This window comes from Myxine glutinosa, chromosome 11 (genome assembly GCF_964187855.1).
Source record: "Myxine glutinosa chromosome 11, kmMyxGlut1.1, whole genome shotgun sequence".
Taxonomy (NCBI): domain Eukaryota; kingdom Metazoa; phylum Chordata; class Myxini; order Myxiniformes; family Myxinidae; genus Myxine; species Myxine glutinosa.
In genome coordinates, this window is record NC_136271.1 from 63,394,360 (window position 1) to 63,416,991 (window position 22,632).

At 44.5% G+C, this 22,632-nt stretch overlaps 1 protein-coding gene across 1 annotated transcript in view; it reads left to right on the forward strand.

Annotated features, from left to right (window-relative positions):
* Positions 1–12,971, forward strand: part of LOC137436231 (leucine-rich repeat and fibronectin type-III domain-containing protein 4-like) — a 462,955-nt gene extending 449,984 nt beyond the window's left edge. The window contains exon 5 of the mRNA XM_078765965.1: positions 11,328–12,971. Within this exon, the coding sequence (XP_078622091.1) occupies positions 11,328–12,240 (913 nt within the window). The 3' untranslated portion in view covers positions 12,241–12,971. The remainder of the gene's footprint in view (positions 1–11,327) is intronic.
* The last annotated feature ends 9,661 nt before the right edge of the window (positions 12,972–22,632 follow it).

Here is a 22,632-nt window from a genome sequence, read left to right on the forward strand (position 1 = left end):
GTATTCGCAATATTATGGCTTCGTTTTTTAGGCTGCTCTAGCAGTTTCCCTGTATTCACAATATTATGGCATCGTTTTTGAGGCTGCTCTCGTGGTTTCCCTGTATTCACAGTATTATAGCTTCGTTTTTGAGGCTGCTCTCCTGGTTTCCCTGTATTCGCAGTATTATGGCATCCTTTTTGAGGCTGCTCTAGCGGTTTCCCTGCATTCACAGTATTCTCGCTTCGTTGTTTATGATGCTGTCGTGGTTTCCCTGTATTCGCAGTATTATGGCTTCGTTTGTGAGGCTGCTCTCGTTGTTTCCCTGTATTCGCAGTATTATGGCTTCGTTTTTGAGGCTGCTCTCGTTGTTTCCCTGTATTCGCAGTATTATGGCTTCGTTTTTTAGGCTGCTATCGTGGTTTCCCTGTATTCACAGTATTATGGCTTCGTTTTTGAGGCTGCTCTCGTTGCTTCCCTGTATTCGCAGTGTTATGGCTTCGTTTTTGAGGCTGCTCTCGTTGTTTCCCTGTATTCGCAGTATTATGTCATGGGTTTTGAGGCTGCTCTAGTGGTTTCCCTTCATTCGCAGTATGCTGGCTTCGTTTTTGAGGCTGCTCTTGAGGTTGCCCTGCATTTGCAGTATTATGTCATGGGTTTTGAGGCTGCTCTAGTGGTTTCCCTGTATTCGCAGTATTATGTCATGGGTTTTGAGGCTGCTCTAATGGTTTCCCTTCATTCGCAGTATTATGGCTTCGTTTTTGAGGCTGCTCTAGTGGTTGCCCTGTATTCGCAGTATTATGGCTTCGTTTTTGAGGCTGCTCTCGTTGTTTCCCTGTATTCGTTGTATTATGGCTTCGTTTTTGAGGCTGCTCTAGCGGTTTCCCTGTATTCGCAATATTATGGCTTCGTTTTTGAGGCTGCTCTAGCAGTTTCCCTGTATTCGCAATATTATGGCATCGTTTTTGAGGCTGCTCTCGTGGTTTCCCTGTATTCACAGTATTATAGCTTCGTTTTTGAGGCTGCTCTCGTGGTTTCCCTGTATTCGCAGTATTATGGCATCGTTTTTGAGGCTGCTCTAGCGGTTTCCATGCATTCACAGTATTATGGCTTCGTTTTTGAGGCTGTTCTCGTTGCTTCCCTGTATTCGCAGTATTATGGCTTCGTTTTTGAGGCTGCTCTCATTGTTTCCCTGTATTCGCAGTATTATGGCTTCCTTTTTGAGGCTGCTCTCGTTGTTTCCCTGTATTCGCATTATTATGGCTTCGTTTTTTAGGCTGCTCTCGTCGTTTCCCTGTATTCGCAGTATTATGGCTTCGTTTTTGAGGCTGCTCTCATTGTTTCCCTGTATTCGCAGTAATATGTCATGGGTTTTGAGGCTGCTCGAGTGGTTTCCCTGTATTCGCAGTATTATGTCATGGGTTTTGAGGCTGCTCTCGTGGTTTCCCTTCATTCGCAGTATTCTGGCTTCGTTTTTGAGGCTGCTCTAGCGGTTGCCCTGTATTCACAGTATTATGGCTTCGTTTTTGAGGCTGCTCTCGCAGTTGCCCTGTATTCGCAGTATTCTGGCTTCGTTTTTGAGGCTGCTCTAGCGGTTGCCCTGTATTCGCAGTATTCTGGCTTCGTTTTTGAGGCTGATCTAGCGGTTGCCCTGTATTCGCAGTATTATGGCTTCGTTTTTTAGGCTGCTCTCGTTGTTTCCCTGTATTCGCAGTATTATGGCTTCGTTTTTGAGGCTGCTCTAGCGGTTGCCCTGTATTCGCAGTATTCTGGCTTCGTTTTTGAGGCTGCTCTAGCTGTTTCCCTGTATTCGCAGTATTATGGCTTTGTTTTTTAGGCTGCTCTCGTGGTTTCCCTGTATTCGCAGTATTATGGCTTCGTTTTTGAGGCTGCTCTCGTTGTTTCCCTGTATTCGCAGTATTATGGCTTCGTTTTTGAGGCTGCTCTAGCGGTTGCCCTGTATTCGCAGTATTCTGGCTTAGTTTTTGAGGCTGCTCTAGCGGTTGCCCTGTATTTGCAGTATTATGGCATGGGTTTTGAGGCTGCTCTCGCGGTTTCCCTGTATTCGCAATATTATGGCTTCGTTTTTGAGGCTGCTCTAGCAGTTTCCCTGTATTCGCAATATTATGGCATCGTTTTTGAGGCTGCTCTCGTGGTTTCCCTGTATTCACAGTATTATAGCTTCGTTTTTGAGGCTGCTCTTGTGGTTTCCCTGTATTCGCAGTATTATGGCATCGTTTTTGAGGCTGCTCTAGCGGTTTCCATGCATTCACAGTATTATGGCTTCGTTTTTGAGGCTGCTCTCGTTGCTTCCCTGTATTCGCAGTATTATGGCTTCGTTTTTGAGGCTCCTCTCGTTGTTTCCCTGTATTCGCAGTATTATGGCTTCGTTTTTGAGGCTCCTCTCGCGGTTTCCCTGTATTCGCAGTATTCTGGCTACGTTTTTGAGGCTCCTCTCGTTGTTTCCCTGTATTTGCAGTATTATGGCTTCGTTTTTGAGGCTCCTCTCGTGGTTTCCCTGTATTCGCAGTATTATGGCTACGTTTTTGAGGCTGCTCTAGTTGTTTCCCTGTATTCGCAGTATTATGGCTACGTTTTTGCGGCTCCTCTCGTGGTTTCCCTGTATTCGCAGTATTCTGGCTACGTTTTTGAGGCTCCTCTCGTGGTTTCCCTGTATTCGCAGTATTATGGCTTCGTTTTTGAGGCTCCTCTCGTGGTTTCCCTGTATTCGCAGTATTATGGCTTCGTTTTTGAGGCTCCTCTCGTTGTTTCCCTGTATTCGCAGTATTATGGCTTCGTTTTTGAGGCTCCTCTCGTGGTTTCCCTGTATTCGCAGTATTATGGCTACGTTTTTGAGGCTCCTCTCGTTGTTTCCCTGTATTCGCAGTATTATGGCTTCGTTTTTGAGGCTCCTCTCGTGGTTTCCCTGTATTCGCAGTATTATGGCTACGTTTTTGAGGCTGCTCTAGTTGTTTCCCTGTATTCGCAGTATTATGGCTACGTTTTTGAGGCTCCTCTCGTGGTTTCCCTGTATTCGCAGTATTATGGCTACGTTTTTGAGGCTGCTCTCGTTGTTTCCCTGTATTCGCAGTATTATGGCTACGTTTTTGAGGCTCCTCTCGTGGTTTCCCTGTATTCGCAGTTTTATGGCTTCGTTTTTGAGGCTCCTCTCGTTGTTTCCCTGTATTCGCAGTATTATGGCTTCGTTTTTGAGGCTCCTCTCGTGGTTTCCCTGTATTCGCAGTATTATGGCTACGTTTTTGAGGCTCCTCTCGTTGTTTCCCTGTATTCGCAGTATTATGGCTTCGTTTTTGAGGCTCCTCTCGTGGTTTCCCTGTATTCGCAGTATTATGGCTTCGTTTTTGAGGCTCCTCTCGTGGTTTCCCTGTATTCGCAGTATTATGGCTTCGTTTTTGAGGCTCCTCTCGTGGTTTCCCTGTATTCGCAGTATTATGGCTTCGTTTTTGAAGCTGCTCTCGTTGTTTCCCTGCATTCACAGTATTCTGGCTACGTTTTTGAGGCTCCTCTCGTTGTTTCCCTGTATTCGCAGTATTATGGCTACGTTTTTGAGGCTCCTCTCGTTGTTTCCCTGTATTCGCAGTATTATGGCTTCGTTTTTGAGGCTCCTCTCGTTGTTTCCCTGTATTCGCAGTATTATGGCTTCGTTTTTGAGGCTCCTCTCGTGGTTTCCCTGTATTCGCAGTATTATGGCTTCGTTTTTGAGGCTCCTCTCGTGGTTTCCCTGTATTCGCAGTATTATGGCTTCGTTTTTGAGGCTCCTCTCGTTGTTTCCCTGTATTCGCAGTATTATGGCTTCGTTTTTGAGGCTCCTCTCGTTGTTTCCCTGTATTCACAGTATTATGGCTTCGTTTTTGAGGCTCCTCTCGTTGTTTCCCTGTATTCGCAGTATTATGGCTTCGTTTTTGAGGCTCCTCTCGTTGTTTCCCTGTATTCTCAGTATTATGGCTTCGTTTTTGAGGCTCCTCTCGTTGTTTCCCTGTATTCGCAGTATTATGGCTTCGTTTTTGAGGCTCCTCTCGTGGTTTCCCTGTATTCGCAGTATTATGGCTTCGTTTTTGAGGCTCCTCTCGTTGTTTCCCTGTATTCACAGTATTATGGCTTCGTTTTTGAGGCTCCTCTCGTTGTTTCCCTGTATTCGCAGTATTATGGCTTCGTTTTTGAGGCTCCTCTCGTTGTTTCCCTGTATTCGCAGTATTATGGCTTCGTTTTTGAGGCTCCTCTCGTGGTTTCCCTGTATTCGCAGTATTATGGCTTCGTTTTTGAGGCTCCTCTCGTGGTTTCCCTGTATTCGCAGTATTCTGGCTTCGTTTTTGAGGCTCCTCTCGTGGTTTCCCTGTATTCGCAGTATTATGGCTTCGTTTTTGAGGCTCCTCTCGTTGTTTCCCTGTATTCGCAGTATTATGGCTTCGTTTTTGAGGCTCCTCTTGTTGTTTCCCTGTATTCGCAGTATTATGGCTTCGTTTTTGAGGCTCCTCTCGTTGTTTCCCTGTATTCGCAGTATTATGGCTTCGTTTTTGAGGCTCCTCTCGTTGTTTCCCTGTATTCACAGTATTATGGCTTCGTTTTTGAGGCTCCTCTCGTTGTTTCCCTGTATTCGCAGTATTATGGCTTCGTTTTTGAGGCTCCTCTCGTGGTTTCCCTGTATTCGCAGTATTATGGCTTCGTTTTTGAGGCTCCTCTCGTGGTTTCCCTGTATTCGCAGTATTATGGCTTCGTTTTTGAGGCTTCAAATTAACGGTGGAGGTGGAGAGGTCGTTCTGCGGTGGTGGAACGGCTTTGGGGTTACCTGACGACGAAGGTACCGGTCTTGTACCTGTCTTTTCAAATTGCAGTTGCACTCGACCTGCAAGGCAATGGCCATTCGGGGCTACCTGGTGAATGGCCATGAACCGTGAATCGGTATCAATTTGCTGAGAAGTGCAATTGTGTTTCAACGGGATCAGACTCACTTTGGTAGGCCTACCCAGAGGTATCGCTCTACATATTATACGTCAGGTATATCTGAATCAAGACGGCATTAACAGGATAAATCAGTCCCATGATAAATAAGCATCGCCTGCATTAGTCGCAGTAGTTCACAGGATGAGGGAAGCTTTAGAACAATATTCTTAATCATTACATGTACCTGGTGGCTGAACGCCGCTGCACGCTCGCACACCTGCCACAATAAGGACACGCACAGTGGGAATGATTTAATTTACTATTGTCTCGCTTTAATAAGGGTCAGGGGAAAAGGATTGAATCTGATTGGCTTGAATCAGGAAGAGCAACCTGCATTGCTCCTGGTTTGCATCGTTTTTGGAGTCATGGTGATGCTGCTGCACGTGCTGAAGATTATGGCGGGTAAATGTGAGCACATGTACCCTGTACACTTAATGATGTAACACCAATATCTCGCAAAGCACCAGCATGGAGGTTTATAGCAGGGTTGGGAATCGAACCCAGACGAGTCGTGTTGATTGCACACACCTGACATGCAGGTAGATTGCAAGGTATGTGCAGTGTTCCTGCTTTCAGGATCAACAATACATTTTGTTGATCCAATTGGTTGACTGATCCATTGATAAATGGAAAGTCACGTGGGGAAACAACAACAACAACAACATACAGGTGAGAATCATTCATGGCAAGAGGTACTCGGGTTTTTCAGTGAAATGTGATTCTGCATTTACCGCTTCATGACCAAAAGCGATTGGATTATTCGTCGATAATCCTAGTGCAAGAAATTGAGTCAAATTCCAAGTCTGAAAGGCTTTCATGAAAAAGCTTCCATGACGTATTTAACGTTCACGCATGCGCATTGGATGGGCTGCTTGCCATCTTGAAAACGTTGGGTCTGATGATCATATTCGCCATCAGCTGGTTAGACCAGAAATTCGGAATTTGTTCAGCGTGCCGGCGACAGCTCGCCTACCCTTCGTGAACGACGCTGTGGGATCTTTGACATCCACGAATTAATCCGAGCAGACAGGATAGCCGGCTTAACGTCCATCCGAGGGATGGCACACACATTGACGAATCACTCTGCCTGCGAAACACTGGAATGACGGTTTATAGCTTGTTCGGGATTGGACCCCTCGCTAGACAGGTTGGAGTTGAGTGTGTGCACCTCCAGGCTATCCTATCGGTCCGGGTGGGGGGTAGGAAGGGTGAGGCGGTAGGGGTCTGTCGATAAATCATCATAGTACTGCAGATTACAGTCAGGTATCATTCTGTCAGGAATCAAACCTGAATCATAAACAACTCAGGAGTGAGCTATCCACATCTGAGCTATCCTGTCAATCCATAACTGTACATTTATATCACCAGGTATAATGATTTTACGCAGCAAGATAAAGTATATAAGACAAAGTACTTCTTTTTTAAAAATCTTTTTTAAATTGAAATCCCGACATTTCTTTCCTGGAAGTCCGAGCAGTGTCCATGTGTTTCATACCTCTCCCTCCCTCCCACAGATCTCCCGATGTCCCTCTTCTCTACTGTTGTACTTGTGTGCTTCCCTCTCTCTCCCCATCTTGTCTCCCGCTCCCTTTTTTGTATGTTTTGTGTGTCCGTTTATTTTTTTTTGTGATTGATCCAAGCTCTTACACGAGCCTAGATCTTGTATACAAAAAAAAAAAAGTACATCTTGTCGTTGATGGATTTGTTCATCTGTTTAAAATCTCTGACGTTTGATGATAAAGTAATACGATTCTCCGGTTATCATTCCTATCAATCCCAATACTCATTATTCTGGAATCCCAGGTTCAAAGCTCATATGCTGTGTTCATTTGTCTCATTGTACTCTAGAATGTCCTTGTAATTCACAGAAAAGTACAACTACGCCATTGCTCTATACTTAATGCTGAATAAGGTCCTAGGTATTAATCTTAGTCACGATAGAAAATAAATTATCAAATGTGCTCAGTAGTCAGCACTACTTTTATAGTCTCTAAATGAATAGCATTAAATATACTTGGTCTCGGAAGTCTTCCATGAGCCTCGATCTTGTAGAGAGAGAGAAAAAGGCAAGCTGTCTGTGATTCCAATTCCCTGCCACTCGCACCAGTTGAATGTAATCTGCGCTGCGATGCATAGTTGCTGCACGATTACTACGTATGACTTCCAGAGTGGTATTGTGATGGCAAGAGTAATAGCAACAGGGTTGGAAAAATTAATTAATCACATTTATATAATCTACCTCTCGCCAAAGACCAGAAGGCACATCTCCCTCTATGTCTTCAACAACTAGTGATGCCTAACACTGCCAGTCCATTCATCAGTTTGATCCTGAAAAAATGAGTCGTGAAGAACTTGCACCGATTTCCAAAGAGTAATAGTAATTGCCATCCCAAATTTCCTTCCTGTGCATACCAATTGCCTTTGAGATGTGATCATTTGTGGATATGAAAATGTACAGGTAGTGGACAAAAAAATGGAAACACCTGGGTAAAGGAGGGATACCAAATAAAAGCTTCCACACAGGTATGGTTCATGTGTTCATTAAATGAAATACCATTCCAGTATGCTTAGGGTCAGGTATAAAAATGCTGCACAGGTCTCGTTGCTTATAATTATGGCTGGCATGGCTGCAAGAGGAGACCCAAAATTCCCCCATCCACAGAGCATGTGTTGCCGGGTTGGCATCCAAGTGCTGCAATGGCAGAAGAAGAAGAAGAAATGGCCGACGGTCTTTGAAATTTCTTGCATGCTCGTACCGGTTGAGTCCTCACTCCCAAGTTCTTTCTTCGAATCGCCAGGGGGACATCCGGACTGCTGTTTGATTGGCTGTGCAACCCCGAGTAACCTTCACCTCTCCCCGTCTGCTCATGCCAGTCAACAAGGATGTGCTGCCCACTTCACAAATTAGCAAAGTTATATATGAGTATAAGTGCCGATGTGAAGCTCGGTACGTGGGCCTTACAACCCAAAGGTTGGCTGATCGTTAGATGAGCAGTAAAATTACCTTCAAATCGATGCATAGGTTGTGTTTGTACTATTTTTGTTTTTTCAATGATTAGCACATTTGAATGATCACGTGACTCCTTCTTCCCCGATCTTACCGATCATTGTAACATCTTAGAACCGGCTTTAGAAGCAATTTTTCCCCGCAGAGCGGGGTTGGCCTTTTTTTGGGCACCATGGTCCCCTTTTTGAAGCAACGTTTTATGGCCGGATGCCCTTCCTGTCGCCAACCTTGTTAGTCGCCTCTTGCGACACACAGGGAATTACCAGTGAACTGGTACTTAATTTGCAGACCTCGGAAGGATGACAGGTTGAGTCAACCCCCCTGGTGTTTTTTTTGTTTGTTTTTTTGTATACAAGATCGAGGCTCGTGAAAGAGCTAACATTAATCACACAAAAAGTCAAACCGACACATAAAACACAAAATAAGTGGAGCGGTTGACAAAATGGGGAGAGAGGGGGAAGGACACAAACACAACATTTGAGAGCAGGGACATCGAGAGAACTGTGGGACGGAGAGGGCTTGGGGGGAGGTGGGAGAGGTATAAAACATATGAACACTGCAAGGACTTCCAGGAAAGAAGTTGGAATTTCGAAAAAGTGTATCTGGGGTAAATTAGCGGGGGTAGAAAAGATCAAGGTTTTGGATGGGGGAAGATAAGAGATGGTGGTGAACAGCTGTTTTAAAGACCTGGAGGGAGGAGTGGGATTGAAGGGAGTGTGGGAGTTTGTTCCAGAGGCAGGAGAAAAAGGGAATGAAAGAGTGAAGGTGAGCAGAGAGTCTAGATTTTGGCAGTTTAACCATAAGAGGGTTGCTGGCAGATCTTGTGCGACCTGTAGGAATATTTGGGGGACAGAGCACAGACAGAGCCGGGGGAGCTAGGCCGGAGAGGAGTCGGTAGAAGACAGAAATACCACAAACCTGCCTGCGGTCAGTGAGTGAAAGGCCCTCGGAGTTAGCTTCATCGCAGGAGATTCCAATGATTCTGAAAGCTTTAGCTTCAACAGCGTGAAGCCGAGCTAGGTGTGAGGCAGGAGCACCGGCCCAGAGGGGGGAACAGTATTCCATTGAGCTGCGGATGAAATCCTTGTATGTGGTGAGGAGCTCAAGTGTGCCAAGGAAGGACTTCGCACGACGGAGGATGCCCAGTCGGCGACTAGCTTTGGAGGCCAGCTTGGAAATGTGGTTTTCCCAAGAAAGATCATGGCAGATAGTGAGACCCAAAAGCTTGAGCGACAGAACTTCTTTAAGAAGATTGTTGAGAAAGTAGATGGGAGGGTTTTCCAGTCGGCCTTTTTGGAGAGACATAGTAAGAGTGTGAGATTTGTCAGGATTGAAAGACATGTTCCACTTGTTTTACCAGTTTGTGATTTTGTCCAGGTCTGCAGAGAGTGAGGAGGCTGCAGGCTACCGATCTGAGGGATGAGGAATTGAGCGGCAGAGAGTGGAGTCTTCAGCAAAGAGATAAAGAGGATTTTCCAGAGAGTCGGAGAGATCATTGATGAAGACCAAAAAAAGCACAGGGCCAAAAACACTACCTTGGGGAACTCCAGCCAGAACAGGAAGGGGCGATGAGAGAAATCCATTCAGCGCCACACGTTGACTACGACCAGAGAGGAAGTCCGCAAGCCAAGCGTGGAGATTTCCATGTTTACCATAGGAGGAGAGTTTCGTGAGCAGAGCTGGGTGCTAGACCGTATTGAAGGCACGTGATATGTCCCGGGAGACCGCTCTGATTTCCTGTTTGGCATTGAGGACCTCCCTCCATTGTTGAGACAGCAGAAGCAACATGTCCAGAGTAGAATGACCTGGTCTGAATCCAAATTGATGATCGGAGATCAAGCCATTGGAGAAGAGGAAGGATTTGATATCCGAGGCAATGATGGATTCCACGACTTTGCTGATAATTGGGAGCAGGCTGATTGGTCTGTGGTTGCAAGGATCTATTTTTGCACCTTTTTGTGTTAAGCGGTAATGTTTGCTGATTTCCAAGATGCTGGCAGATGACCTTGAGAAAAAGAGAGGGTGAAAAGAATAGAGATAGGGTTAGATAGAGCGGCACAGCAGGATTTTAGGACCCGTGGGCTGATGCCGTCTGGTCCAGTTGCAGAATCAGAGTCGAGATTTGACAAAAACTTCTCCACCTTGTCAACAGAGAAGGACACAGAATCCAGGAGCAGTTGGGTTCGACTGGGTAAGGTGGGAACAGAGAGATGGGTTTGGGACACAAGATTTTGAGGCAAACACAGAGTTTAGGCATTCAGATTTGTCACGTGCGGTGTCAACTGTGTAGCCATTTCAGGTGAGGGAGGGGATGGAGGGGGAACAAACACCAGAAACTGATTTGACCAGATGCCACCAGGATTTGGAGGAAGGAGACAGGTTTGAGAGTTAATTCTTGAGTGTGGAGAGATCGTGCTTCCTGGCACTCCTGAGGGTAGACACACACTTGTTCCGAACTTGGTGGAAGGAACTGAGATTGCCTTAAGTTGGATTAGCCTTCCAAGAGGCAAAGGCAAGTTGTTTCAGGGCAACTGCCTCACCACAAGCTTCAGTGTACCATGGACAGGAGGAAGGGTAAGACAACTGAAGACGAGATGGGATAAATCTGTGCATGAGAGAGAGCAGTTTGCTTTGGAAGAATTCCCAGGAAGAATTGATGTCAGAGGCAGTGGAGATGGGAGACCAATCCAGACGATTGATGGCTGCTTGCAGCCCGTGCCAGTCGGCCTGAATGAAATGCCAGACTCGTCGACGCTGAGGAGGCTCTCTGAGAATGGCCAGAGAGATGTCCACTTAAACAAGCACATGATCAGAAGAACCGATTGGAGCAGAAGAAGAGCAGCAGACATTTGCAGAGAATTCAGCATTCGACCAGGATTCAGCAATCGGCAATCGTTAATTCAGCAATCAACCAGGATTCGAACTCAGGATCCTAGGATCCCAAGCCGGCACCCTAACCGCTAAGGCAACACCAGACTGAATAGTAATATCTTAATTAACAGTAATTTTTTCACATCTTTTAACATATATGACGATCGGAGCTCACCATCTCACCAATTGTGCAGGTATCCGGGTTGAAATCCGAAAAAGTTGGCTTTTTATAAAGTTTTGTGTATATGGATATACCCTCGGAGATGGCTACAAGTGGTGAAGCATATGTTTATAAGTTATGAATTATGAGGAAATGACTTTGAATCCCCTATTTAGGTGCATCAAGGTGAAAAATGTTATCCTATAAAGTTTTGTGGCGATTAACCTTGGGAACTCAGAGGAGTAAGGTCACAAAGAAACAAACAAACATTTCACATATATATATATATATATATGATTTAGTGTCGGGCAACGTATGTTGTGTTTATTCATGTGTGTTTTCTTTCAGGATGGTTGATTCTTCAGAGCACAAGCTTGTTGTGAAGCAGCTTGCACCTGGCAGCCTCTATGACCTCTGTGTGATCGCCCTTGGCTTGGATTCCCAGACCAAAAGTGCAACCTCCTGGTCCCTTGGCTGCACACGATTTACTACACGCACTGCCACCACAGGTTGCCGGTCTCAAGGTGCTGAGGGATCTGGTGACACTCATGCGGGAGCAACGGTCGTTTTGGGTATCGCTGCCATCATTGTATTCTCACTTCTTACCTTCATCGTTGCATATATTGTACGGAACCGGGCAGCACTCGGATGCCCGACAAGGCGTCTACAACATCGGTCTGAGGATCTGAAGGTCAATGGTACGACTAGTGTAGCTTTGACCTTCCCGTCACACCCTGTTTTTAGATCGAAGCATTGTTCAAATCCCCAAAAGGGAAGCTCAATCTCAAATTCAAGCAGCTGTGGTGATCATATGAGAGATACCTCAGCTTGGGCCTGTAGTGAAGACTGCTCATCTTCTGTGTCACCTTTAGGTAGCAGCTCAACCCCTGAAATGGCCTGGCCAGTTTCACCCCCTGTTAACCATCTACTGAAAGCCTTCACAGCCATTGATTTTGCATCTGAGGAAATAGCAAAAGTTTCTCATCACTCAGATAGTCCAGCTCCTTCAGATCGAGCCCCTTTACTCGGCATTGCCTTGGCTACACCGACTACATCACATCATCCTCAGCGACTTCCCTGGTTTCTCACACTCCACACACCAGGCAATCGAACGAGGCGCAGTCGTTCATTTGAACCATGTGCGGGAAGGCAAGACTGGGGATTGTCTGAGGAAAACAGGCTCGGGAAAGGCCAATCCAAAATGGCTACCCGCCACTCAGTATGCCTGAGTTCTGAATGGGTCATGGAAAGTACTGTGTGAGCTAAGGGAGTGCAGAAGTGCAGCAGGGTCAGGCAACCAATGACCAATGAAGCGATATTTCGGATTGAGATGGTGGCAGAGACTATAAATGGGGGCGGCCTCTTGACTGGACAAATGGACACAATGGCTGCCCGTCCCTTTGGCCTACAGCCGGCAATGTCAAATGGTGGACAATCGACACGTTTATGTTCACAAATTTATCGTGCTTCTTCTTTTTTTCATACATGACATCCGTTGAAATTTTCTTTCCTTTTCCATACATTTAAGTGTATTGTTTTCCTTTTACTGCTTTACCATGTCCTTGTTTTATGTAAACTTGTTTTATATTCCAGCAGAGATGGGAGAGGGAGGGGTTGAAGAATATCAATGATAATATTTTTACACTTGCCTGGATTCTGTACGGGAGTGGCTTGAACATTCAAGGTTCTTGTGACACAGGTACACAGAATGAATTTTAAATGTGACCTCCAGGAAAGCAGAAACATGCTAACGAGGATTATGGAAGCACATGCCCCACACACAAACCTGATGTGCATGTTCCTGCTGTGTTCACAAGACAGGTGAAGTGTGGTGGAGAGCACCGTCGGTCGTGAGTTGTCCCGTAACTTCTTGGCCGACTTGACCTTGGCCTCCATCTTCGTTGCCTGATTTTGCATGCAGTTGGCATTCTTTCTGTCGAAATGTCTTAACTTTTCAGCATTCCTGTGGAAATAATACACATTTTTCATTACAAAACAATTATGTCTCATTTTAAGATCCTTTTTTAAAGTTCTGATTCAGAGAAAGAGAGATAAATATGAATGAAAAGGGGATATCCCAAGGAACGGAGAGGAAATCTTTACAGAACCACCACTCAAATGTTCATTATTCCTGAGATACATCAAAACCTTAAATTAAATATTATAAAGCAATATAAAGTCCCTCTATTCTTCTCACATATTTTACCCTCATTCCCCAAGTCACGCTACTGTACATCAAAACTGTTCCAATATAGGTTAAATATACTGTCACATCAGAGGCGTCCATTAACACGGTCACTCTGAGCTGGAAGTCTTATAAATGCCCCCGCGGATCACAAAACAGTGTTTATAGTTGCTGCGTTCAGAGTTACTATGATTCACCAAGGTTCACCCAACATAGCCGAAACTGGAGGTGTACATGTGGGAAGGCAGGAAATTGGGAAAACATTTTCCTTTTAATTAAAATGGTTTATTAAAGGTATATGGGAGGGGGATACGAGACGCTAATGAATAAACAAGAAGACGTCATGTGGAGCACGATACTTGCAAAATCCACCCCCCACCCAGAAGAAAAAAAATTCCATTGATACAGCAAATTGTCCATTTTATCAACATTAAAATTTACAATCTTGATCAAAGCTCGGGTCAATAGGAAGAAAGATGACGATTTTTCAGATGAAAAATTATGATTTTGGAAGGTTGACCTTGAGTTGACCTTTGACCTTTTGACCTCAAAAATAGTTCGTTTCCCTATTTAGTGACTCAATGTGCAAATGCTGTTCAATTTCCAAGTCAATCGGATGAAAATTGAGGATTTTAAAAACTTGGCCTATGTTGACTTTTTGGCCTATGTTGACCACAAAAATAGTTGGTGGTTGAATTCAGTGACCATATATGTAAATCCTCTTCAAATTTCAAGTGAATTGGATGAAAATTGAGGATTTTAGAAATGTGGCCTATGTTGACCTTTTGGCCTATGTTGACCTCAAATATACTTGGTGGTTGAATTCAGTGACCAGATATGCAAGTCCTCCTCAAATTTCCAGTAAATCAGATGAAAATTGAGGATTTTAGAAATTTGGCCTATGTTGACCTTTTGGCCTATATTGACCTCAAAAATACTTGGTGGTTGAATTCAGTGACCAGATATGCAAGTCCTCTTCAAACTTCAAGTCAATCGGATGAAAATTGTGGCTTTTAGAAATTTGGCCTATGTTGACCTCAAATATACTTGGTGGTTGAATTCAGTGATCACATATGCAAGTCCTCTTCAAATTTCAAGTCAATCGGATGAAAATTGAGGATTTTAGAAATTTAGCAAAGTTGGTGACCTTTGGCCTATGTTGACCTTTTGACCCCAAAAACAATAGGCTTCTTGCTTTTGACCAACACTACCATTTGGTGAAGTTTCGTGAAGATCGGTTGAAAATTGTGACCTGTAGGCCGGTGACAAACAAACAGACAGACAGACAGACAGAACCACAAACGCAACTGACCAATATACTTGAAAAATCTTAGATTTTGCAAGTAATAATTGAAACAGATGAGGTCCTCAAAGGACAACGTGTAGGGAGGCACACACCCTAATGTACAATGAAAGGAAAGAAAACACTATAGTCTAACCCAAGTATGGTACCAAAACGAAATACCAGCACTCACACTACAATAGGGAATGAGCGAGGGCTTGAGGCAAGGCACCAGCTGGTTGTGGGTCCGTGCGGTATCGCCTGAGTTGGTTGTGGGTCCGTGCGGTATCGCCTGAGTTGGTTGTGGGTCCGTGCGGTATCGCCCGAGTTGGTTGTGGGTCCGTGTAGTATCGCCCGAGTTGGTTGTGGGTCCGTGCAGTATCGCCCGAGTTGGTTGTGGGTCCGTGCGGTATCCCCCGAGTTGGTTGTGGGTATGTGCAGGTTGATGCTGCACAGGGTGGGAAGATGGCAATGAGGAGAGGTATGGTCATGAGAAGGATGTTGCCTTTGCCAAGGTCCGATCCCAACTCCAACTGTAACACTCCTACACAAAACACCACTCCAACTCCAGAACCAGAACTAAACTACAACTGCCAAACCAGGACGAAAACTAGAACAGAACTGCCATGTTCAGGTGCGGTTCTGCCCTTGTAAACTTTTTCTACCGCCCATTTGGACAGACGATTCTGCTCAATAGCCTTCCATTTCTGCAGGAGTGCCAACTTCTGGGCCTTCCCGCTCCATGGGTCAGTCCCAATAACAAGTCTGATGCCTTACTCCAATTAATTGTATGTTAATTGTAGTTCTTAACTTAACCTCCAATTGCAGCATGTATGTTTTGTCAGAAAGCTGACAATGAGGAGGCTTACATGGTGACAATAAAGGAACAATCCAAATGCATCATTGAGATGGCTCAGACACCAGGCTTACTGAAACAAGGCTTACTGACCCAGTTATGAGAGTGAGACTGGCAGGTATCAATGACCCAATAGCAGCTGAGGGTTGTTATCACCTTCCATGTTGGGTAGCCTTTGTCAGGCGGAGCAAGGAGACAGATTACATAGCCATCAGTGGTATGTACTTTCCTCAGAGATACTAATCAAGGAGAAAGACATTCTATGAAGATATTCAGCAGTACGTTGGACATAAGGGCAATTATGTTAGACCTTTGGACTGGAACGCATATCTTTTTGTACCCTGGAGAGAAGTCATGAGATTACATTATCTCTAAAACTCTCACAAAAGCAGCAGTAGTACAACCCGTATCCTCATTAGAAGACGAGTCCACTGATGATGAATTCACATAATCCCTTGAGCCTTGGAGTATATTCCAGGAAATGGTGCATGTTGCTTCGCGTGTCAGGCAAGACCTACTGGATACCCCAGGTCACTCAACCGCATGGCAGGGTATTGATCAAGTTCATGATGAAAGGGTGATTCCAGATAGGTTGTGCCTGCTGTTATGGATGAAAACCTTGAAGATGATGATGACGTCAAGCGCAAAGTGTGCATCATCCCTCAGGATATAGCGTATGCTGTATTTGACAGTCACAAACTGATCCCAAAGCCCATTGGTTTGACTCTGGCTCTTCATCAAACCACCAGATCCGAAACATTCGTAGATATGCTTCATGCGGCCAATCATCGAGATTGATACTGTCAGGTGAATTGAAACTGCAATAGCCCCAATCATCCTCGGCAAGATGGAAACCAATAGTAATGTGTTCATACCGGACAACATAGTTTTTTTTTTGTTTTTTTTGTGCACTGAATCGAGGCTCGTGAAAGAGCTAACATTTATTTCACAAACAACTCAACCAGACAAACAAAATATATAAAAAGAGGGAGCGGAAGACAAGATGGGGAGAGAAGGGGAAGCACACAAACATAACATTTGAGAGCAGGGAGATGTGTGGGAGGGAGAGGGCTTGGGGGGGAGGAGGGGGGGGGGGGGGGTGTAAGAAGTATAAAACACAAGGACACCAAGGACTTCCAGGACAGAAGTTGGTATTTCAAAAAAGTGGATTTGGGGTGAAATTAGCGGGGGTAGAAAAGATCAAGGTTTTAGATGGGGGAAGATAAGAGATGGTGGTGAACAGCTGTTTTAAAGACCTGGAGGGTGGAGTGGGATTGAAGAGAGTGAGGGAGTTTGTTCCAGAGGCGGGAGAAAAGAGCAATGAAGGAGTGAAGGTGAGCAGAGAGTCTTGATTTTGGCAGTTTAACCATAAGAGGGTTGCAGGCAGATCTTGTGCGACCTGTAGGAATATTTGTGGGACAGAGCCCAGAGAGAGCTGGGGGGGCAAGGCCAGAGAGGAGTTGGTAGAAGACGGAAAGACCACCAACCTGCCTGTGGTGAGCGAGTGAGAGGCCCTTGGAGTTAGCTTCATCGTGGGAGATTCCAATGATTCTGAATGCTTTGGTTTCAACAGCGTGAAGACGAGCTAGGTGTGAGGCAGGAGCACCAGCCCAGAGGGGAGAGCAGTATTCCATTGAGCTGCGGATGAAGCCTTGTATGTGGTGAGGAGCTCAGGTGTGCCAAGGAAGGACTTCGCACGACGGAGGATGCCCAGTCGGCGACTGGCTTTGGAGGCCAGATTTGAAATGTGGTTTTCCCAGGAAAGATCATGGCAGATAGTGAGACCCAAAAGCTTGAGTGACAGAACTTCTTGGAGAGGATTGTTCAGAAAGTGGATGGGAGGGTTGTCCAGTCGGTCTTTTCGGAGAGACATCGTAAGAGTGTGAGATTTGTCAGGATTGAAAGACATGTTCCACTTGTTTGACCAGTCTGTGATTTTGTCCAGGTCTGCAGAGAGTGAGGAGGCTGCAGACTGCCGATCTGAGGGATGAGGAATGGAGCGACAGAGAGTAGAGTCATCAGCAAAGAGATAGTGAGGATTTTCAAGAGAGTCAGAGAGTTCATTGATGAAGAGCAGAAAAAGCACAGGGCCCAGAAGTTGAAGTTGAAGTAGTTGAAGAACACATGGTTCACTGTTCATGTGACAATATCGATGTGCCGGAGACCACTTTGGATGGAAAAATACACCTTCCACTGCACACAGATGGTGGTTTGGCAATGTGGGCCAGATCCAGATAAAAGTGACTGTAGTGACCCCAAAATTGGGAAAGCAAGAAGAGCCAGAAGTCTGACAATCATGACAAGACAGATCAGCCTCTGTCTAGCCGAGGGAAGGAGTTAGTGTGGGCCCATCCAAAGTATAAAAATGTAATCTTCAGGATGAGTTGATTGCATGGATGCTTCAACTTCCTCAAAGCCTTTGCCCAGCATATGGAGACTACTGGACTGGAGGACCTGTGGGTTGACTCAGGAGTGTATGCAGCAATCACTACCGCAACCATGTTGGAAGGCAATTCCTATTACCAACATGCTGACATGTGAGGGGCTGTGGAGAGACATATGGTAGAGAGCGTACCTCCGCCAGGCTGAACACCTCACGTTTTGTATCCCTCTGATAGGCCGGCTCTGAATCCGGACCTGAACCAAAATCTAATCGGCTTGTTCTTATCACCTAACCAACCCGTCCACCAAGTTTTGTCAGAGTCCGTCCACAACTTTTTGAAATATCATGCCCAATGCCCCATCTCTCAATGGTGAAGAATCACTTCAAAAGTTTAAAAACTCGCGAATCCGGAGCCGGATCTTCACCAAAATGGAATCAATTTTTCCTTGTCGCACACGCAACCTGTGCACCAAGTTTCATCTAAATATATCCCAACTTTTTTGACATATCCTGCTCACAGACAAACAAACAAACCAGCAGGCAAAGAGACAGGGGTGAAAACATAACCACCATCCACCTTTGGTGGCGGAGGTAAACATACGTACTCATTGACATTTACGCAAGCATTCATACCTGAAAAAGACAATTCCATCCTCTCCTACAATCAGCTGCTCTGAATGCCTGAGAAATGTCCTGACATCTTGTTTGACATTTGCTGAGAGGAGCGGAATGCAAACTGATGGTCAGAGATCAGCCTTTGAAAAGAAGGACTTGGGATAGGTAGTAATGATGGATTCCATGACTGTTTGCAATTGTAAGCAAGCTTAGTGGATGTTTTTATGGGTTGTTTTTGAGAGGACGTTTTTCGCAGCCTATTTATGAATAGGAGTGATGTTGATGGATTTCCAGGTGAAAAACGGAGGGCCAACGGAGGACAGGTTGAAGAGAGCAGACAAAGGAGAAGTAAGAGTAACAGAGCATAATTTGAGAACAGGAGCACTGATGCCATCTGCACCTGTCACCGATGATTAGTGGAAGCTGGACAAACTTTTGGAATGGATTGTGCACACATGAGATTTAGAAGCAAAAACTGCGTTGAGACGTTCCGTCTTGTCTGGAGAGGAGTCTGAGGTGAGGCCATTTGGGTTGAGCGAGTGGATGGATGACGGGGAATGCAGGGGGTTGTGCGATGGTGGTGGAGGGGGATATATAAACGGATAGACTTATGAGGTGCCGCCAGGACTTTCAGGAAGGAGACTGTTTGGAGAGTTCCACCCTAAGATTAACAAAGATGATGTTTTCTGAATTCCTATAGGGATTGACACTCTTGTTGCGAGCCTTACAAAATGACCCTCAGTCACATTAGCCTCCATGTTGAGAAAGCCAGGAAATTGACCCCAGCCGCCTCCCTTCAGGATTCAGTATACCAGGGCCTAGAGGACGGATGTCTAGGATTTGCTGGATATCTGATTCTAACCAATTCACAAAGGTCCATCATATAATTTATTGTAACTAATGAAAATGCGTAATAAGGTCTGCTACATCCTCATGATACCAATTATCCCAAATCGATAGCCCCTCGCCTATGGATTTTGTTCAAAAATTTCCATTTAACAAAGATAAACATTGTTTAAAACATCCCTTGGCTCTGCCCTGTTGTTGCACTGACAATTACATCACAAGTACTGCAACTTCCATGTTTTTTCGCACAAGGAACGACTGTAGTGCTCATCTATCCCTGTCGATTCCGAATGCATTGGTCGATTATGTGAATCCTGAAGTTTTATTTTAAAGGATTTCCATGAAATTGAAGATGGCAATCAGAAAGAAGATGCAACAAAAGGAAATAGAGTTTTGCGGCAGGTGGAGGATAATGCGGTGAGGAGAGGAGGTCAGGTTGGGAAAACAGGGAGCAACATGGATGGATGATGCCATATTATTGTGAACAGGGTAACACGACTTACGAACCACATGGGCAGAGTAACGAAAAGTTATGACAAACACAAATGCTTTCATTACCCTGCGCTCGTGAAGCAAAAAGCAGGATTAGGGATGGACATTCGGTTGCATACGTGTGGCGTGCGTGTCTGCATTTTTAAAATTCATTATCTAGGCAACTGTTGATCCGATTGACACAAAATTTACCATAGGAACGCCTCCACCTGTATAATTTTTTATTCATAATTATGACGTCAGAGATCACGTGGTACGGACGCCACCCTGGAAAAGGTTACACCTCTAAATCTCCAAAACCAGTCAATGGAAAACAAATTGAAACAAGGCTTATTGTCAAGTACTCACCATTGGGAATAAAACATGTTAGTGATGATGTCATCAGTGCCTTCATTATGACGTCATAATTCGTCAAGTACAATGCGTGATCTGATCAGTATAAAAAAATAATCTCCACAACCGTTAGTCCGAAGGACACGATATTTTGACCATAGGAGTGCCTCCTCCTGTAGAATTTTTAATGATAATTATGACGTCATAGGTAACGTGGTACAGGTGACATCTTGGAAAAAATTGGAAAACGTTGCACCTCTATATCTTCGAAACTGCTCCATGGAAAAAAAAAGAAACATGGCGCGTTATCAAGTACTCTCCTTGGGGAAAAATATATGTTAATGATGATGTCAGCAGTACCTTCATTATGACGTCATAATTCGACAAGTACAATGCTTGATCCGATCAGTATTAATTTTTTTCCCCTCTGCAATTGTTGGTCTGATGGACACTAAATTTTCACCATAGGAGCACCTCCTCCTGTAGAATAGTTTAATGATAATCATGACGTCATAGGTCACATGGTACAGGCGCCATCTTAGAAAAACCGAAAACGTTGCACCTCTAGAATTTCCAAAACCGCTCTATGGAAACAATTTAAATTGTAAAGAACTCCGCATGGGGGATAAGTGTTGTTAACGATGACGCCATTTGGTGCCTTAATTATGACGTCATAATTCGACAGGAACAATGCTTAGTCTGATCAGTTTGAAATCTATTGAGCATGATCTACACACCAATTATATAAGAATATAAATTTATGATGTCTTCGTTCACGTGGTCTGGCAGCCATATTGGATCAAAGAAAAAACCCTTCAAAAACAGAAGAGTTGGCTCGCACCAAGTTGACTGCGCAGGGTAAGTATTCCATGAATACATCTAGTTGAATGGGCGTATGTGACCCCTTCGTCTTAAGTCGACCAAACTCAGATGACATTGATCTGTGACCACAGAAGATGCTTTTGACAAATGGGAAAATGTCGAGGATAGGACATCATCTTGGTGATACCCAAAGTGTGAGAGCATACAATGAGGAAGGGTATCCCACCATTTTGTGAATGTAACATGTTGAGGATAGATCGATAACTTTATCAGTGCCATTCACATATTCTGTAATACAATATGATGGTTAAAGATTCATATTTAGATATCACAAGCAAAGGCCAAAACAACAACAAAATTGACTTATGAACATGTTTTTGATCTATCAGCCAATGCACAACAATAATGTCAAAACAATCGAAACACAGGGAATAAAAGCGAAAATCTTATTATAATAGGGCAAACGTGTATGGTCATGTCTGTTTGTTTGGATGTAAAGCCACGTGAAAAAGTAAGTACACCCCATGTAAAGTTTTGACTTTTTCAACATATTTCAACATACAGCTATTTGATCTTCATTTCAACAATATTTATAGATAAAGGTGATATAATATAACAAATATCATGAAACATTTACATTTTGTAGTCCATTGTATAATTTAAATAAACATAAATGCAAATTTCGCATGTGGAAAAAGTAAGTACACCCTTGGCTCTAATAGGTGGTATTGCCCCCTTTGGCAGAAACAACCTCAAGTAGGCGTTTCTTATAACTGTCTACCAGTCTCTGACATCGACTGGGAGAAAATTTTGCCCACTCCTCCATGCAGAATTATTTCAGCTGTGCGATGTTTGAGGGGTTTCTTGCATGCACAGCTCGTTTCAAATCCCCCCACAACATCTCGATGGGATTTAGATCCGGGCTTTGACTTGGCCATTCCAGAACCCTCCATTTCTTTCTTTTCAGCCATTCCTTGGTGGATTTACTGGTATGTTTAGGGTCATTGTCATGTTGCAAGGTCCACCTTCGGTTGAGCTTCAACTCTCCGACAGATTGCCTCACATTATCCTCAAGCACCCTCTGGTACAATGAAGAATTCATAGTGGATTCTATGATGGTGAGCTGCCCAGGCCCTGATGCAGCAAAGCTCCCGCAAACCATAATATTTCCACCACCATGCTTTACAGTTGGTATCAGGTTCTTGTGGTCAAATGCTGTCTTTGGTTTTCGCCAAACATGTCTTCTGGTACTGTGGCCAAATAGCTCTACCTTTGACTCATCTGTCCAGAGCACATTGTTCCAGAAGTGCTGGTCTTTGCCTAAGTGTTCATTGGCAAACTTTAGTCTTGCCCTGATGTTCTTCTGGACAGCAAAGGTTTCCTCCTGGCACACCTCCCATGTAGATCAAATTTGTGCACCCACTTCCTAATGGTAGTCTCGTGCACTTTGACATCAACAGTGGCAAGAGCTACCTGTAGGTCCCATGATGACATTCTGGGGTTCTTAGAGACTTCTTTCAGCATCTTGCGGTCTGCTCTCGGGCTGAACTTGCTGGGGCGGCCTGGCCTGAACAAGTTGGCAGTTGTTTGGAATCTTCTCCACTTGTAGATGATCTTCCGGACAGTCAAATGATTGATTTCAAATTGTTTGGAGATCTTTTTATATCCCTTCCCAGACTCGTAGGCATCTATAACCTTCTTTCTGAAGTCCTCAGAGATCTCTTTTGATCTAGGCATGGTGACGCCGCACACTTCAACAACAAAGAGCAAACCAAACTAAATGTCTGAGGTTTAAATAAGACAGGTTCCTCCAAGATCCTCTCTAACGTTGTTCTAATC